At 41.9% G+C, this 19271-nt stretch overlaps 1 protein-coding gene and 1 long non-coding RNA gene across 6 annotated transcripts in view; one reads left to right on the forward strand and one right to left on the reverse strand.

The window, feature by feature from the left end:
* Positions 1 to 19271, forward strand: part of FER (tyrosine-protein kinase Fer) — a 69054-nt gene that overhangs the window by 17692 nt on the left and 32091 nt on the right. The window contains exon 1 of one of the 5 annotated variants that reach the window (XM_022845757.2): positions 2467 to 2852. The exons of 2 other annotated variants lie outside the window; for them this stretch is intronic. In XM_022845757.2, the coding sequence (XP_022701492.1) occupies positions 2824 to 2852 (29 nt within the window). In that variant the 5' untranslated portion in view covers positions 2467 to 2823. Of the gene's footprint in view, positions 1 to 2466; positions 2853 to 4656; positions 5032 to 19271 lie in introns of those variants that run through there. 2 more of the 5 variants (XM_022845756.2, XM_086971341.1) reach the window with 2 other exon arrangements.
* LOC147752527 (uncharacterized) lies at positions 1475 to 9037 on the reverse strand. Its single transcript, XR_015313830.1, has 5 exons — positions 8941 to 9037; positions 8272 to 8423; positions 7292 to 7862; positions 6515 to 6797; positions 1475 to 2473 (listed from the first exon to the last, which is right to left on the reverse strand). It is a non-coding gene; the product is annotated as an uncharacterized LOC147752527 (long non-coding RNA).

Below are 19271 nucleotides of genomic sequence, written 5' to 3' on the forward strand. Positions count from 1 at the left end.
CTTACTGCATGTGCTAACAACTCCAAGCAGCAAGCACCTACTCTGGCCGCTAGACCCCCGGAGGGCCGCGCTAGTCGAGCTTAGAGGTCGGGAACAGATCTTTTGGTTTGCCTTTGTCGCCTGCACGCCATAGGTAGGTCCTACCTACATCCAGTGGCCGGCTGCTAGTATTTGTTCTATCCTTAAAAAGCCATCCTCTTGACATAGTTCGCAGTGATGTAATTACACCTTCCCAATTGCTCAGGCACCGTCGTGCTGGCGCTACCTAGTCGCCTGAGTTTGGCCTCATGGCGTCCTTGCATCAGGCAAACAAGCGAGGAATCACGGACACTTGGCGCGCCCACCACCATTGTCCCGTTGCTGTTGGCTTCCACACTGCCTGGCTTACTAGCGGGACAGGAAAAATGGGTGTGGTAGTGGAACCAGCGAGAAGAGTATATCACTTCCGTCTGACCATATTAGCTGTCCCTGTCCAATTCAGCCCATTTGGCAGCGTAGCCGACTAGTAACATGAACAAGTGCTCTCCCAGAAGTACGTCCAGCTTGCCTCTTGCTTTTATTTACCCGTGCCAGCCAACGCAATCATATGCTATGTTAAAATGCTATACCAGATGCTCTGACTACTTCAGTCTCTAAGTGATGACACTTTCGACACCCGTTCAAAAGAATAGTCACCAAGCACGCCCCCATACACAAATACTTACCCACCCAGCGCTTTTAGCTTGTATGAATCAGCTGGTTTTGGCACGTCCTGATACACTCTGCTTCTTTGGCAGAGGGCTGATTTCGCGTAGGAATAAGACCAACGGCGCGTTCCAGAGTCCGTGAAAGCCCCAGATGCACTTCAGCCCTGAAGCTCGCCAAGTTTTTGAGAGTATTCTTCCGCTGTTTGGGTTCTATGCCGTTACCGCCAGGTGCTGGAATTCTTATGGTACTAGATAAACAAATTGTTGTTTGTCGTCTCTTCTACTTGGGACTTACAATTCCCTCAGCAGCTATTGAGAAACAACAAGTCACTCAGTTATACGTTGGTGAGGGCAACTAGGCCCCCGCAAGCCTCACACTAATCTAGGCTTGTATACCGTGACCACTAGGTAAGACAGCGTGGTGGGTTGTAGGCACGTTGTATCTAAGCACAGCCAGATTAAGTGACACTTATCTAGCATGTTGGCAAAGGGAACTTTGGACAGCTACGTATGCATTAATCAGCAAAGGCCTGAAAGTAAGAACCTTGATGCGCATGGCCGACGCAGCTTCTTTGGGATCGGCTCACATATTTATATCTAAGTAAATTCGTGAACAATCCGAGGTGAGAAGGCCATGTAATTCAGCCAATAAAGTGTTACTCTTAGACTAAAATAACTGCCACGTTATTATATCACGACAAAAAAAAAACGATTAATGACATATAACTAAAAAAAGAAAAAATGGTAAGTTACACAATTCTTGGTAGTTCAAAAACGGATGGGTCAAATAAGAGAAACTCCCAAACATATTATTTTATAGGCATTTATTAATGTTATTTATTATATATTTTTTTATTTATTATCTTCGTATTTATCTAATTTTAATTGTTTGTTTTACAAGCTATACGGAGCAAATTCTGGTCGCCAATTAGGGCAATGTTATAAATCTGATTGATGCCAATGATGTGATAACGACTGATATTTTTCTTACAAATTTGCTTATTAAAGAATCGCTTATACTATCTCAAGCACGTTTACCATTTTTTACCATATCAATATTCACCATTGTACCTATTTATCGCAGGCCCGCCTCAGCGCGCCGTTCGTGCTGGTCAACCACACAAGCAATGCTGTGTCTAGTAAATGAAGCTAATAGTACAAGCGATTCGAACTGCTGATACCTATCCAATTGTTACTGCAATGTTGTCCGTTATATTTATCGCCGTTACTGTTTACTATAGCACTTAAGCACTACGGCTATCAACTTGGTCGTTCTCTTTTTTTTTGGCTTTTTCGGCATTCCGGTTTTTTAACTTATAGATTTTTTTCCCTCTAATCAGTGCACACTGACTGCCAACGACAGTTTGGCTCAGCTCCGTTCTGGATCAGTTATCTTTTTCACGGTTCGCCTACTTTATTTGGTACAGGTAGCGGCTTGCTATTACGGCCGTCATTTTGTCTTCTCGTGTTCTTTCTCTGCTCCAGCAAATAGCCATAGACACGTAGGTAGACGGTCGGTGGCGATTACCGTGAAGAACCGCGTGGTGGTCGCCCTCTCCGTGGGGAGTGCGTTATAGCCGTATAGAAGAGTGTTGCGTATCTTCTCGCAATCCCCTCTTCTTCCCCCGAAACTGATCAGTCGAGTGTTCGTTTCATTGCAGTTCTAAATGTGCGATTCGTGAGCTGGATTCGATGTCCTGACACCAAGAATATTAATGATAGAGACAAGCATGTCGTAAAACTTCGCTATCGAGTAAAGCAGGCTAACGGGGTGCCTGTAGTCCAGCCTGAAAATAAATTAATAGGACCGCGACAGTTACGGCTAAGGTCAGCAGTAGCCAGAAGTGATGTTTCACTTTTCACGTATTCTGTTCTCTGGAACTGTGCAGTGTTACGTTGTGTTACAATTATGGCAGAGCCTGTTGTCGTGGATGGTTTGACAAGGCTTTTCAACCTCGAATGAACAACTCAAGCCGTGCTGTTGTGTGGCGGCCTTGTGGACGAGGGTCTGTGAGCAGGCCTTCAACATTTACAACAAAACAAGAGACAATACAGGACCAACCACACGGAGGACATGTCTTATATTATTTCGATGCTTGCCGTTCCCTAAGATAACCTGACATTGATCGTGAAAATCATGAGAAAAAAGCGGGACTCCAAAGTCGAGTAAGTGATGCGTATCGTTGTTATTTTTGTACTATTTGTTAACAGTGATATAGTGTACATTCACAGCAAACTGTGTCGGATCTTATAGAAATGATTGATCAGATCACAGATACACAACCTGCATTTCGGCTTTACGGGCGATCCGCAAGTATCGGTGTACTTAAAGTGAATTTCTCAACCCGTCAAAACATCGCAAGATCCAGCAGTGCAAGGTTGTCTTGTTAATAACCAAATGGTATATGCACATATTTGGTGATAATTATGTGCTAGTGGTAGACGCCGATCGATATCTAGATGGCACATTTTACAACAAAGCAAAGCCAATACGAAATTTTGCCTTTTGACTTCTATGAACAAGAGTGCCCAAAATTGTTGGGGCAAAAATAATGCTATAATAAAATATGAAAAGAGTGCCTTTTTCTTTCAGGGTACGGAAAGTACGGCCTGTCTGTCTTTATAGCATGTATATTATGCTACATGTAGAGCATCTCGTGGACCAATCTGTATTTCTGAAAATTAAGCAGAGTGATTTTACATTGATCGACAATATGTCGAGCCATTTGAATTTTCAAGATAGAAAAATAACTAAGTGGCAACAGATTTTATTTTAAACTCAATATAGACTCAATGTAGACTGCTAGTTTCTAACGCTAACGCCCTTCAGTATCGCCTAGGGCTCTACATAGTGAAACCTATGCTATTTTATTGGGTTGCGTAGGACCATAAATTCTTTCGACAAGTTCCTATGTGGTACGAAAATCGTAGTTGTTTTCCTGGGTGACTCCAACTTTTTCTACATAAGCACTTATTTCACCAACTCAATACGACTCAGTTGCCATCCTGGTTAAAGAAAAAAGACCGCCGTTAACCTATTAATGTCTCAGACCTAATTTTACTGTGTCATTGTTCTATCCAAAATTTATAACTGCGTTCTGTGAATATAACTCCAATTTCTAATCAATAACCGATATAATTTTTACTGGTACAACTCCGACACGAGTGCGTAAGACGTATAATTATTAGAATAACATTATTTCGAGTAGGTGGAAGCGGTTCTACATGGAGAATCTCTTTGGCGCCTGCTAAGTTTGTGTGTGATGAACCGACAGGGTATAGCAATCTACCAACGAGGCATTCCTTGAAGTCACACAGAGTGGACCTAAGAAACGGGGACCGACATTGAAGGACGCGAGTCGCTCTACTTGCGACCCAAACCCCGGTAGCAACGTCGCCGATCGAAGAGGGCGCTTGACAGTTGCTAGACTACCGAGTTCTACCGCTGTACAAATGAAGCTTGCGCGACTAGAAGATCAAGCAGACAGACGGGCCTATTCTAGGCCCGTTGTGGTGCTGGTTTTTCTCAAATAGCTTGTGGAAAACTGATCTGTGAGTTATCGTCCGGTAAGCTAGCCCAAAACCTCTACGCTTGTGGAGAGTACCAGCTAGTCATGACGTCTAAACCCGCAACTTCAATTCAATGAACTTCATTGAACGGTTTACGTATAGCCATAAATACAGTGACAAACCGAGAAAGATGGCAGATATCGTTTTCTCTGTTGATTCTCTTTGCTAATTGCTGGCATGCGAAATTTCTTTATCTTGAGAAATGGACGCGTATACTACATGTGAATATATAGTGGAAGAGACACAAACGACAATCTCATTGTCGCGAACCGGATCGTCGAACTACAAAGGTGTAAGGAGGAGGATGATAGTGTTTGGCATAGAAATCGAGAAACGTAGCAGAAACCGTTTGGTGTAAACATTTATCTTGCTAGATTTATGTATATTTATATAGATAGCATATAGTTGTGATATGCGCCAGAACGGAAACGGATTCAACAAATCGCAGTGAAAGATGGCCCCAGTTTCAACTGTTTGGGTACTGGGTAATGAGCGTTGTTTTTACAATAGCATTCGTCATAGTCGATATGTCTTTTCAGCCTCCTTACCCGGTTCGAAGAGCGGATAGTGGGCGTTTGGCGATACGTTACCCACTATAGATAATATTTCATAGCGATCATCCTCTTGTCTTACATCCTTTGGGGATTAAAGCTACGCATTGTCTTCATCTGGTTTCTTCGAAAAGAGATCCGGGGTCCAGTGGGACCTAGTGGTAACAGAGTAGGATGCTCGGAAGACTCAACCGGGTTCTATCACGAAGTCAAGCTGCGCTGCGGTGAGTGTCTATTCGTTTGCTCCATTTTCCCAGAAGATAGAAGAGACAAAAAGATCGAAAGTGGAAAACCATTCGAAGGCTAGCTTGCGCACAGACAAATACGCCGACAAGCAAGCACAGATTGATACACATATCCGCACATAGGTAGTCTTTTCTCCCTCTCGTTGCCGAGCTCCTCCATATGGCACGTTCATGAGGATTCTACGTGGGAGTTCATTTTGTGAGAGGCGCGGTTGTTAAGGGTCATGTGCAGCGTTAGGTAAATGTGAAGAGGGATTCGGCGACCGTTGAAATCACTAGGCCGTTGATATCAGTCTATTCATGAAATGTTTGTGAGTGAATCTGCTTTTCTGTCGCATCTGGCTCACAATGGTTAACGAGATAACGTTTGGTCAGTTGATACTGTGTGGATACGCTATTTACCATACAAATTCGTTTTTATACTCATTGACTTGTCATATAACAACTATCTATATAGCCAATGGAAACATGACTGTTGCAGCCTGTTGCCTAAGTTAGTTTCGGCTGAGCTCGTACTGACAGGCGCTGATTAAAGTAACGCTAATCGCGCGCTTATTTAAAGCAGCAATTCAGATTGCATCCCGTATTCTATGGATCCTCGGTCAATATACTCGAATTCATCATAATATCAATAAAATTCATCACCGTCATCGTTATAATATATATAGAAAACTTAATTCGTAGATAGCCATTTCTGACGCCCGCGTCGGTCTATGCATAGCACAAAATAATGGCTTGTGACTTTTAATGGAGTCAAATGGACAGCTTAGATATCTTCACCTGCGCATGATTCGAGTCTCTTCAGATAAACGTCCTTTCTTTAAAAAAAACTATCAGTAAACAACCGTAGTTCTTAGAGTTTAAATATCAGAGCGAATAAGCATTGAGCCATTCTTGTCCTACAAGGCTGTCCTATAGACTTCTAAGAACGAACGGCACTACGAAGATAATGCTTTTTCTGTGTGACAAATGATTTGGCGCAAGAAGTGGGATTCCAGCCAGTTTTTATGTGTTGATTTATGTAGAAAATACTCAGATATCTGGTTAATTAGCATACAAGATATAACATACAGCCATTATGCCGTGCTGGCTAAAAACCTGCACGATTCCTCAAACACTATTCGAAGAGACCAGTGTAGTTTTAAAAAAACTATTTGAGACGGATATAATGCGATTGTTAATTTGCTCCTTATCATTTCCTGTTGATAAAAATATACACCAGTGAATATATACGTACAGAAATATAAAGCACAAAGCAAAGTGACATGCATACAACGGATCTTTTCAAAAGTTGAAAGGATCCGTTGTATCTTTTTTTTTTTTTACGCTAACGTTAGGCTAATTTTCTCTGGTATGCGTCTCGTCCGCTGTGCATTGATGCTTCCCATAAGAACCTTGTCATGTTCCTAGAAGATTCGTTCAATAAGCCTTTAAAAAGATAATCCATTTATAATGAACGGACCTTACATAGATCTTCTGTGGCCACGTGCGTGACGCGACGGCCTCGACCACTGGTTCTCGATGGCCGCTTGTCACTGTACGCTTCAGTGCTTTCTCCCATCCTCTGTTCACTCCACTGCCTCTATACCTCCATTCCTCATGAGTCGGCCGATGGACTTCAGCTCTCGGGCGACTGACCTGACGCCGGCACCTATTACCATAGATCTGTTACTACTGGCGACTTGTAGTGGCGCACTGCTGACTTTACCAACGCACAGGCATACGTATGGTCTCTACAATGGAATCTTACAATAATTAGAATGAAGATAAGCTTTAAAACAGGCAGTACTTACTCAGTGCTGACCTGTAGTATGGGTAGAAATTGGCAGGACAGACTAATCGATAGATCACGTAGTCGATGTGAAAGTGTTGATCATTTTAAAATTAATAAATGTATCGCGATTGGACTCCGTATCTGGGTGCTAGCGGAGTCTGGGTCTGCGATTAATGACGATCACACTGAAATTTTGTGTGTTTGTTCTAAAGCTACTATTTTTCAACTAAGAGCGTATTAGCTAAATAGCAATACATTGCCGACTGCGAGGTGCTATTATTGTATGTCAACACAATTCCTGTACATTTATGTAGGATTTGCATTTAGATTCAAGTCAGCGTTTCTTTGAGTGCTGATCCTACATAGAAAATTAACTAAACATTTTCAAGACCTCTCTTCATGTTCGACCTTGACTGACACTTTAGCGTCACGCAGTTCGTGATGAAACGTATACCTGCAACGTACATTATCAAATTGACGATTGGCGCCTTTTCTTGTTCCTATTGTTAATGCATTCGCCTTTCACTTGTTTGCGTCCTAACGTCTAGTCGAGCCTGCCGTAGATATGATTCGCACCCTCTATTCCGGCCCACAAGCTTCAAATTTCCCCTGCGTTGGAAGCAACAGGGGCGTGCCGTATTGGTGGCTGTACAGCTATCAGCTATCTGGGTTATAATACCAGTAAAAGCTTCCTGTGCAGAGAAGTGTTTGAAACTATTGAGTTTATTTTGTACGAAGACAACACGCATCTACTAGCCTTCTAGAAGAACGCAACCGGTACAGCTGACGATCAAGACCCCACTGCCGGTTGTCCGAACGGGGGATCGTCGACGAAGGACATGTGGGAGGTAGACAGAGTTTATCTATCCAGCGATTGTTCTCCTTGTCGATGCCTATCCAAGACTCAGTTTGCGCCCAACCGTGTCACGTCTAATGCTGAAGGGGGTTTCTCCACTAGGACTGCAAAGCGAACCCAAGCAAATACACAAACGTATCCATGTCACCGTTGTTATATATATGCATATGGTTCCGTCACCTGAAAGTAGTACGGCATAACGTTTCTTCCGTTGAATGTGTAGAATAGACAAGGAAACGGATTCCAACGATTTCAGACTGCCAACAAAAGCTGATTAAGGTGTTGATTAAGTTACCATTTCAATTATAAAATTGATAATTTAAAGAACATGCGGTTCGCTAATGTTTACCGTGCGTCTCAATTTTAATTGACTAAGGCATGAAGGAACAAGAACTTAAAGTAACGTCGAGAATAAGTTGTTTAGCTCGATCGAATTAAAGGGGCTTGTTTTGGCTATAAATAAAGGTTACTAATAGCTCTACTTGCGCCATTTTTGAAGGACAACTATTTGTAAAGAGAAATGACCGCGTATAACATTTGATACACATTTTAGAGAGAATTACTTTCTTTAAAGCCACGGTCAACCTACAGGTATAATAGGCAATATGCCCGAAGCTTAATTTCGACCTGTGTTAGTTCCTGGTACCATTCATATACTGCAACATCCGCTATCCCGTGTAAAACACTCATCCGATGAAATTCTAGTGACTCTGTAAATATCCGCTTGTTTTAAAGGCACCTCTGCAATGCAAACGAAACGATTTTTTAGACGCCACGACGGAAGCATCATGACCACAACATGTCCGATTAAGTATATATTCGCCGTTATCCTCACTTCGTTCGTACAAGTAGATCCCTCAATCATGCGAACGTTACTCTATTGGATAACGTATGCTTCACCTAGCACCGAGACGTCATACACAAGTGAGAGCTTACAAACACAGCTAAACAACGAAAAACTTTAAAATCAAGCGAATACACGTTCATCTTGCAAGCTTGCCAGAGTTCCGCGAAAGTTTTTTAGGAATTTCCTAATAACATGAATCGCTAACTGCGACAGACTCCCAACAGAGTCCTCCAGCCATTATGTTTCAACTCGTCCAGTTGAAAATGGATGATTCTATCATCAAATCGGTTTGAGTCGTTATTGTTCTCTCCATACAAAAGGTGGAATCCAAGCAAAAAGAGCTATTCTTGCATGGGGCCACGATAATCGACGACACCTTCACCACTGCCCTTGTTCACGGGAGAAACTTACGTGTACGGTCATGTCCCTGGCCGTTATCAGTGCACCGTCCCCCAGCCACTGGTCATTCGACGCCATCGATGAAGTCGTCAACAACAATTAGAAGAAGCTGCAACGGGTAATGCTTTAAAACTGGGTGATTTGCAGTTGTCCTCTGTGTCAACACGGCTTTTTTTTTTTATCTATAGTGCCCAAAGCTACAGACATGTAAATAGGCTCAATGACACACGCACATATCTACTGATTTACATACGCAGCCAATTCGCTTGTGTTTTTGGCCATCTTTTTTTTCTGAAATTCTCTGCCGTTTCCGCTACTGTCGGGCTTCGTCGGTCGGTAATCGACGTTGCTGTCGCTGTCGTGCACCCAAACCGCAACTACTACGACTTCTGCCAGTAGCTCGGCTGTGTTTAACTATCTATTATTTTTTCTTGCCTCTGTAAGTAGTTGAGCAGTGTTCGTCGGCTATTTACCTAGGAAACTATAAGTCAATATTCACTCGATTCGCTCAATCCACACGTTCATCACCGCAAGTAGTATGCAGCGACGGATACGCTTGTAGCAATGCCATTAACATCAACTAAGACTAAGGAAAAGGCTTCACGATTTCACATTGTCGTGCAACAGTTCCGACTTTGGCGGAGCGTATCGATTGTATCTACCGCTACGCGTAATTTATTAGTAGGGCTCCAAATGTACGGCTGATGATGACGTCGAGAATGACGGTGAGTGCCCCGGAAGCTCATAGCGCTGCCGTGTGTTCATACACGACATGTCTGCTAATACTTCCTTCAAAATTCCAGCTGGGCGTACGACGATACATAGAGGCTGTACCAAAACCTCTAGGTGATTGATCCTATCTTGATTTACAGCTGCCGTTGATAGCATAGGATTGGTGTAAAAACCAGAGTTGCATTGAAAGTCCGTCTGTCACTCACTATCAATTTAGGCTAGATTGAGCCATCGTTGACATTGTGTATCGCTGCTTTGCACCGATAAATATTTGACGCTAACTTTATCAAAACTACTCCCATCTGCCCTGCATGTTTAGTAAACACCAAAGTCAAGCTACAAAAATCTATTTCTACCGTAACCATTCTATATATATATATATATATACATACGCTGTAGTGTTTTTGTAGCGGTCTTTTGATTCTATCTTTATTATCGCCACCGTTCAGGGGGGTATCCGTGCCGCCTTTCTTCCAATGGCAGCGGGAATAATAATATTAGCTACAGATACTCCCTTAATATCCATGTGGCGTCTACGCTGGCCACTTGAACGTCCACGTTCTTCTATGGAGGACAATCAACATAGTCGGGAGAAACGGCAAAAATCGTGACGAAAAGCTGTATTTCCCGTTTATAGATTTTTTTCTACTGCCACACGGCCACGACTGCTACTGGTACTATTTACATGTACGCCGACAACTAAATTTGCCCAGTTTGTCGTGGCGCCATCTATACTATGTTGGAGTTGCTGTTCTCGTTGACGCCGTTGTTGGTATATGGTGGCTTGTAAGAAATGGAAAAGCGGAATTTTTTATCGTGGTATTTTTCAATGTTGGTTGTTCTAAAATATTCTTAAAGTTGATTGCATAGATGATACGTATAGATACTATGTAGGCCTAATCACGCATGTTCAACAACAGATCCTTTTAATTGACTGTTCCGCCCAATTGGCGATGGCTCATCGTGTCATAAACACAAGAAACCATGTCGACCAATGGCAGCCGTGTTTTCTCTACAGTCTATATAATCTAAGTAGCATGTATTTTACCTTAGTTTGAAACAATTATACATCGTATTTTCTAAATTACATTATTCTGTACGTGTATTTTGTGTAGACCGCTTGAAATTGAAGCAATATTTCATTTGTAAACTCTAACGCAATTCTATCTCTAACTAGAGCTGACCTCGTGCGGTGAACATAATCGATAGTATATATAAATATCGATCAACTTCGTAATTTTCCGTCCAAAGACGCGGACTCATTCGTAAAAATCCGATGACCATCCCGACAAATCCCCCCAAAGCTGCCGTCGTATCGCATGATGGCCGTTAACGCGGCGTTATCATATATCCTGTCGCCTCCTTAGCTTAATCGTCCTATAGATTCGTTGACTTTCCTGACAACGTACAGTATAGAATATAGATGAGCGCGTCCTGCAGGAACAGCATCCACAGTTGTATCTGTTGTGACATGATACGCATTTTCACATCGTAGTACTTCGACTTTAGCATCAGCAACATCTCAATGTCCCGTTGCATTCACGTAAATCATAGAAGCAGTAAAATGCCATTGCCTCGTTCAGATTTCATCCTCTTTCGCATTGGTGCCTCGCTCCTTCTCGATCTTCATGTGGCGCGACCGGCGCCGCATATGGCTATTTACGGTATCATTATCTAGTCTACGTAAAATGCATGCACCGGCCATGGTGATAATGGCACACAAAATGGAATCGCGTGCCACCCGCCGCCCGCTCTCCCGGCAGTGGACAACGTTTCCGTAAATTCGGTTACCAAAAAAATTAGGAGCAATCGGAAGTTAGCGTCATCAGCAACTATCGTCCTCAACAACGAAGGAACGAAACGAATTTCAGAGGCAACACATGACGGCAAAGCGCCGATAATCAATCGTTTGGACAACGAGAACACAACGAAACGGGTTGGGCAAACATGTTATTTCGCTGGAGGTAGCATAAGGCGGATTGTTTATTAGGGGTCGTTTGTTGTCGGCAGGCGCAAAAAATTTAGGTCCATATACAGCCGTAGATCGTAACAGAATCAACGAATAGTGGCGTGATGTTTCTAATAGCTAATATTGCGCTCCTCCTGCGATGATGTTGTCGGGTGCATCATATCACTCTATACCGTTCTTTGTGTAATGGGGGCGCGGACAGTGGGCAGGGAATGCACGTGCTCCCCGTTCTTCGAATTGATGCTAAAATCCGCCTTTATATTATATGGCAGCTAGGTAACATGGGGCTAATTAAGGCATTTATTTGCCCGCTATCGTCGGTAATAGCATGGTCACATTGTCGGCGGGGTGTAAGCGATAATGAACTGCGTTACATATAAGTGAATCACTACTTTGTTTCTGGAACATAACTGTGGTGTTCCTTCAGTATGAAACGAACTCTAAAAATACCCCGTCAACGGTATCAGACGTAGTTTGATGGTCTTGATAATGACTCAATAACTAAGCATGCTAAGCGGTGTGCTTTAGCAAACAAAAGAACAGTCATAATAATAGTAACAAGACCAAAACGTTTTGATTCTCGTTATCTAACAGCATAACTTCTACGAAGCTCATCAACTTGTTCGAGTGAGGAACGAGTTGAGCTTCGTCGTTTACCAGCAATTTATTGATTGATAGTTCGTCATTGGTCTCGCTTTTGTTAGATTTCATTCAGAAACAGTAAACAATTGACTCGATCATTCTTTAATCAGCCAAAAAACAATAGATGTTAGACGCTCTTATGACGACCAGCGTTTGTTTGCGCGCGTCAAGAAAAGAGTAATGTTTCTAGGTACATGTCGATGCGCAAATAGAACCAAGTTTACAGACGCTATTCACAAGCAAATAACACTACCCTGCCGACATGGTGATGAGCAAAAAAAACTGCATTTGTATGGTATGATACCCGTGGGTATCTACCGCACATCAACAATCTTATTATGCCCGTGTTTTTTATTTAAATCTCGCGTCGCCCGCTACACGGACGCATGGGGCCGTTACCTCACAAAGGATGTGTGGCCTCAGGACCACAACTCACCAGCGAGCCTGACGCGGACAGAGTTAGCGGGTCTTCAAGCAGTGGTTCACATTGATAGCAATATTGATATAAAGTTTATTCGTATCGGGCAATAAATTCATTTGCCTCTTTCGTTGCAGTTATTGTGTGCCTTTAAGCTTGTATCACGCTTATTTCTCCAGTATCCAATTGAGTTTCCACGTTTACGCAGTCTATCGTAATTATACGCGGCTTATGCCGAGCCGCGGCCACGCAGATCGCGCTTATGAAGCAGGGAGTACTTAACTGAAACGCAAAATTCGTCATTAGTTTTTCTCCTATACGCATTCTTAGGTAGCTCTATGCCCCGACCAACAAGCAGAGATTTAAAAAGATGGGTACTCTATTAATTATGATGTATTCGATGCAGTATCATTGCCGCCAATCACACTATGCCTCGACCTACTGGTTGACAGACGTAAGTGCGTATTTGCCCCTCGAACAGAATCAACGTCTATTAGCATGCCGTTATCGTCCATTAGAAGCCAATGGCTTAATGTTACTGTGTTCTCGAGCTGGGTTTAATGGTCGCCTCGCGATAGCATATGCTATTGTCTACTGAACCGGGTCACAAATTCGTAATTGGATTATATATGTGTAGTAATTTTATGGCCGACGCAAGCGAGCGTAATTCATCAGATCAGGCAATCGCTAGCCATACGATGTTTTTTCCAAACCTAAGGGCTGTAAATTTCCATTTAAGCAGAAGAAAGGCTTAGCATTCCATAATACGTTAAGCTATTTAACTCCGAATGGCAAGCCAAATATAGTCTACACACATAAACACCTATATTTTTTTAATGTTGTTGATCTATTTGAAAATATAAATTTCACATCATGGGGTTTGTGGCGAACAAAAGAAAGCGGCTACATTTGTTAGCTAGAAAAAAATCTTGTGTTTGAATGGAAAGTTTCTAACTATATATGTCCTAATCGATTTCAAACTCAAATAAACCTAGTTACGTTTAGCAATTCACTTGAGGTTTTCTTTTTAACGTCAAGTGGTTTAGACATGGCAACAGCACGCCGTAAATTACTGCGCGGAAATGGTCTGACGCCGGCCATGTAGCTTGCTATATACTCCGACGTGTAGCATACTAGAAGCTTTAAGGGTTCGGCCAATAGTAGTGTTTTGTATGGGGAATGTTTTTTTCTGCAAAAAAGGGATATTCTGTCCTTCATAAGAGTCGATGAACCGGAAAGTGTATCTGGACATCTGGAGCAGAGTGTAATGGGCCTATCTTTTTCTCTGTTGTGACTCCATGAATTCACTTAACATCGTCTCGGCCTGTTGTAGCCTGGATTCGATTACTACAGTCAGCCAAAAGGTAGCACCGAGCGTTTGCCCGAAGGAAACGAATCGGGATAACGATCCCATCACATGGGACGGCGCTGGCGGGGCGGCCGAAGTGCAAGGGCGGTTATAACATCATTTTGTGTCTCTCCGAAACCGGTAGAACCTTGAAAAGTTGACCTCACGCCAGTTTATAATATTTGACCTAAGTGTAACTGAACTATTATGGAAGCAGCTGGGATGCTTGCTTGCTGCCATGAAGTGATCGAGCTGGCACCAATATGGCAGCCAAGTATAGTGCTCACTTCTGACGTGAAGCTTTCCAGGGGCAAGCCGACAGTGGGTCACATGTGTATTGTAAGGAGCCTTTGATGAACTCGTAATATCGACTGTGCCCATGGAAGAAGTAAATAAAAACGGTAAATTTACGGGAGACATTCGATTGAATTATAAAAAGCAAATGTAAGGCTTTCTCTTTCATTTAGGAATTTCCTCGATTTGCCACGTTTACTCATCCATTTGTATCATCGCAATTGAATGATTTAGTATTCTCTGTTACCTTTAATCTCAATCAATTTAACCACAAAAGAACCTTCGCTTGAACCTCGAATCATAGTGGCTTAGTGTTCGTGAAGCACACCACGCATATGTTGAGCTATACAAGCTAAAGGACCTATATAAAATAAGTGTATTCAAATAATTCCGTATATCAGGTTTACACAATGGCGAGTTGATCTAGGATATTAGATTTACTTAGCAAAAAGTACATTCGACAGATGTATCTGTCGCTAATGGTGAATATCCACGATTGAGATTATGTAGAACTTCCCCTTAGGACACCGTTCATGCTAAAAAGGACATGATTAAATGGTTCAATATTGATAATAATAATAATGTCTTTTTTGACGTATCATGGCACAGCGCGCCTTGTTAGGCCGAATAGTTGAGTAGTAAACGGATCGGACAGATAGATGTGTTAGTAAGCCCGACACAAGTGGTCCTAGCGTGTAGTACAATGCAATTAACGGGACATGGAGTAATCTGTGATTTTTTCATTACAATGTATTTCGATCTGCATTAAAGTCTGCCTGTTAGGCTCACGTAATGATAGTCAATAGCGTTGTTACTGGTGAATCGGCCTCTCCGCATCGACGTATATAGAAAGCTACATTATATACATAACTATCTATGATTTGCTAATAATAGTAGTTGAACAGCGCTATTGACACAAATTAAAAAAATAGCTTAAATAAAATAGTTTCTCAGTAGAAGCTGGATAAAGATTCATGCCTTGAATTTTCTCTCCGAAACCGCCGTTAGATATGGCTGCATCAGACAGCTAGTCCTCTACCAGTTAGTTGTTTTTTGCGTTAAAATTTAATTTCATATCACAGATACTTCTACACTTTGCTGCCAGACGCGATACAATCATGATTACTTGTGCCTTTTTCTGATGACCTCTGCGTGACATTTATTATACTCGATGAAAAAAAAAGAACGAATCTTCAAGCACATTGCAGGTCTAATACGCGCTGTATTACCTAAAGGGGGATTCAAAGTCGTCTGCGCGTTTTGCAAAATGTGGTCCTTCGAATAGTTCTGCTACGTCACATATCTCTGAATAAATGTGCCCCTTATCCTGCCATTGCACTTCTAGAACATTTATATGACCTTGTCTCCCACTATGCTAATTTTTTTTGCTCATTTATCGAAATAACCCTTTGAGCACCTGTAACATAGGAGAAGTTTGTGCAGTACCTCTAGAGTTTCTCCCTACTTTTACTTATATCATAGAATGCTGTGCAATTGCTCATCTTCCTTCTTACTTCATAATACAGTTTTGAACTATTTAGTTACTTTTAGGTGTACATTTTGGATTTTTGAAGTAGACAAACCTGCTTCTCAAGAGGACCCTTTTTTAAGGCCTTTTCATTTGTTATTTGGTGTGATATTGTGTCAAGTCGCGATCAAACAGTATCTAATATTAAGGTAAAGCAGATGTTCGAGATGGAAGCAACTTCTAATCATCAGCCCTAATCTGCAGACATCCCGAATCAGTCTGTCGTCCGACGCCGGATTACAGTTGTAGGGTAACCCATAGCAGTGAGGCAAATCGCCGTTAGTCGAAGAAGCTTGCAGGACTTCTAATCTGTACCGGAAAGCAATTATTGACTCAGACTAGAGTCAAGCACTTGAAGTACGTGTCCAGATATTCAATGAATGAAACAAAATAGCCTTATCCACTACATTGTATATCCTTATACATATTCTTTAGCCATTCTGCTGTGTTGCACTCTATCATCGCCATTCATAAACGTTTTATTTCAATCTCTGTGACGCCGATTTTGGCGCCCAGTGCGTGAGCGATATTGAGAACCTGTTAGACACTAACGAAATCAGCGTTTGTTATCTTCCCTCCCCGTTACTTCTCTGTTGTCCTGCCCATCTTGTCCTTTAACCTTTGGTTTTCTACTTGTTCTTTGCTTTGCTGTTGTTCGATAGCCTCGCTCTGAAGCTTGCCAACTCGCATAGACACATACATACATTTACATACACAAAAACAAACAGGTACACACACGCACAAACAGTTATGCAGAAAGGTCTACGCCCGTAAATCTCCCTCACCAACAAAATATTTTCTCTAATCTTTCCATCCCGTTGTCACCGCTGCTGCTGTTATATTTGCGCCATACAAATATCCCTCTCTATTCTCCGGCTTCCGGCCTTAGCCTTTGGTTCCAGTTCGATCGACATAAGGTTCAATTCGATGACGTTTTTTTCTACCCCCAACGTCCTCGGCTAGTCCTACTATCAGCCATGTCACCACCGACACTACGGCTACTAGTAGTCTCTTCTAGCACAGTTCCCTTTCCGTTTCCATCTCATAATTTTTTCCTTTTCGACCACCGCCGCCGTCACGATATGCTTCTGGTAAACCTCACTTCACCCATTCAGCCACGCCAGACACTTCTCTTGGCATATTGCCTCTGTCCAATCACCCAATGGCTTTATATCGAGGCGTACAGCACGAACAAATAACGTTATAAAAAAGAGTCATTTCAGCGTAAGTGGAACAAATACGAAGATGACAACCATAGTGATGCTGATTACGTAGCTGCCAGGTTCATGATAGTGGTTCCTGCTTGGCCTTGAACAGTTTCGTTGTTATGTCGTTTGAGCTGGCCGCACCCAGCAACAGCAGCAGTAGTAGCGGCTTCGGGATGAGCAATAGGACTAGCGATAGTCGTAACTGACCTGGCTGAGGCCATACTCCCATGTTATTAGAACTATTCTCTATTGATATAATTTGATAAAGGCAATAGGGACGTTTTCAATAAGATCGGCGAAGAAAGTTTTCGGTCGAATAGTTTTATGCCTATCCACCATATTAAGGCTGAGATACGGGCTGTTTATGTTGATTCCATGTAAGGATAGCATAACCCCTGATAACCCTGGTAGCGATGGAAAAGATAAGCTGGTTCAAGAGAACAAAGTGAAAGAAGCCTCTTCGATTCTCGTAGAAGCATGTTTTTGTCTCAGTGTTAATATATGTATATACGTGCACGTGTTGTTGTTGGAGCTTTGATTGATGCAACTAGAGATCCAGTATTATAGCCATAATCTCATTTTCTTTACCTTTATGCGTTGTTTTTAAATATACTCCGAGCTATATATTACACTTGTGTAATCATACGATATAAGCAAAGCATTGAATGTTAGTAAACAATATTTCTTAGCGATTTGACCGCCTGAATTTGGAAATGCGTCGTAATACATTACGTAAACAGTAGTAGTACGCATGACGGGGGGTTCAGAATGTCTCAGGACGAAACGCTTGATAGGTGAATGAGTCGAACTATTACAAGGAACCGTCATATTTGTCGTACGTACTTTGAATTGATATCCTTTTTTTTATATTTATTTTTGCGTATTTGGCGAGCTCAGATATCTTGCTTTAATTTAAACAGTTAGATGAAAAAAAAGCAAATAATTTATCTTAAGAATCGTAAATAACTCACATTTGCCATTTAAGCTCGAGGTATGGATAAGAGTGCGTTCAATCAATACAAATTAACTATTGCTTGCGTTTGTACAAAGAAAACAAACGTCTTTTTTTTTTAAGCATACTTAATACATTTCATCGCTCTGAGAAAAAATGGAAAGTCCAGAAATCAGACATGAGACGAATGTCAATATATCCATTGGCTCTAATGCGCAGGTCCGAGGCAGGGAGTGATCAACTATTGAACCTTATAATGCAAAACAGCCATATAGTCGTTGAGGAAGTTCTTATAGTGATGCCTGCCACTTATCGTAACTATGAGAGAACGTAACGAACCTTTCCTATTACAGATATATTTAGAGGTTAATGCACTAAGTTTAATCGAGGGTATTTTGCATTACCGTATTGCCTAGGTCGATAGAATGCTACGTCTGATTCAAAATCGTGAGCTGTTCTATCAAAAAACTCTAAGATTCGATACTTCACACTAAGAAGCATTCGAGTAGACGACGGGTAAACCATTTATACAAAAAAAAAAACGAACGAGCCGCAAGTTAAATCGTAGGCACCCATTACAACGTATCTGTTAATGTCTATAACGAACTTTGCGTATAGTACCTGTCTGATCATGATTTAGTTAGTTTATATATAGATTGCCGTCGGCACATTCGATGCCGGCGCTTTTTTTTACTTGACAAATGAACACAGGGATACCTGCATCTGATCAAAGTCAACATCGTCACAATATCAGTTATACAGCTTTAAAAGCTAACTATATATATATATATATATCTGAGTTCGTCAGATGACTTTCTATTTTCGCTTCGAACGTAAAATTCACTCTTGCTCACGTAACTGGGCCATCTTTACAATCTGCTTGAAGAGTCGCTCACAAACAGGTGCTGCCTGGCGTACCAGTTCGACTTCGCGGCGCGCGAACGGAACGTTGTTAAGTGGTACCAACTATTTAGCTGCCGACATTTCCATAGAAGTTGTCTGATGCCAGTTAAAATGTGTCTTCCTTTCAACTTGTGATTATTTCAGATGAGCACAGTTGACATGACGATTGCTTTCGGTACGAAAAATGTCATCTAAACAATAACAACTACGGTAATGCTGGAGACGAGAAAGCTGGGAACGTAGTACGTATGGTCTTCGTTACGGAATTGAATTCTACTTGCTTACAATGCATTCGACAGTAATAGCAAAAACGAAGCAAGCCAAAATTGTCCGAAGACGAGTGGGGAGG

This window comes from Varroa jacobsoni, unplaced genomic scaffold, assembly GCF_002532875.2.
Source record: "Varroa jacobsoni isolate VJ856 unplaced genomic scaffold, vjacob_1.0 scaffold_1193, whole genome shotgun sequence".
Classification (NCBI taxonomy): domain Eukaryota; kingdom Metazoa; phylum Arthropoda; class Arachnida; order Mesostigmata; family Varroidae; genus Varroa; species Varroa jacobsoni.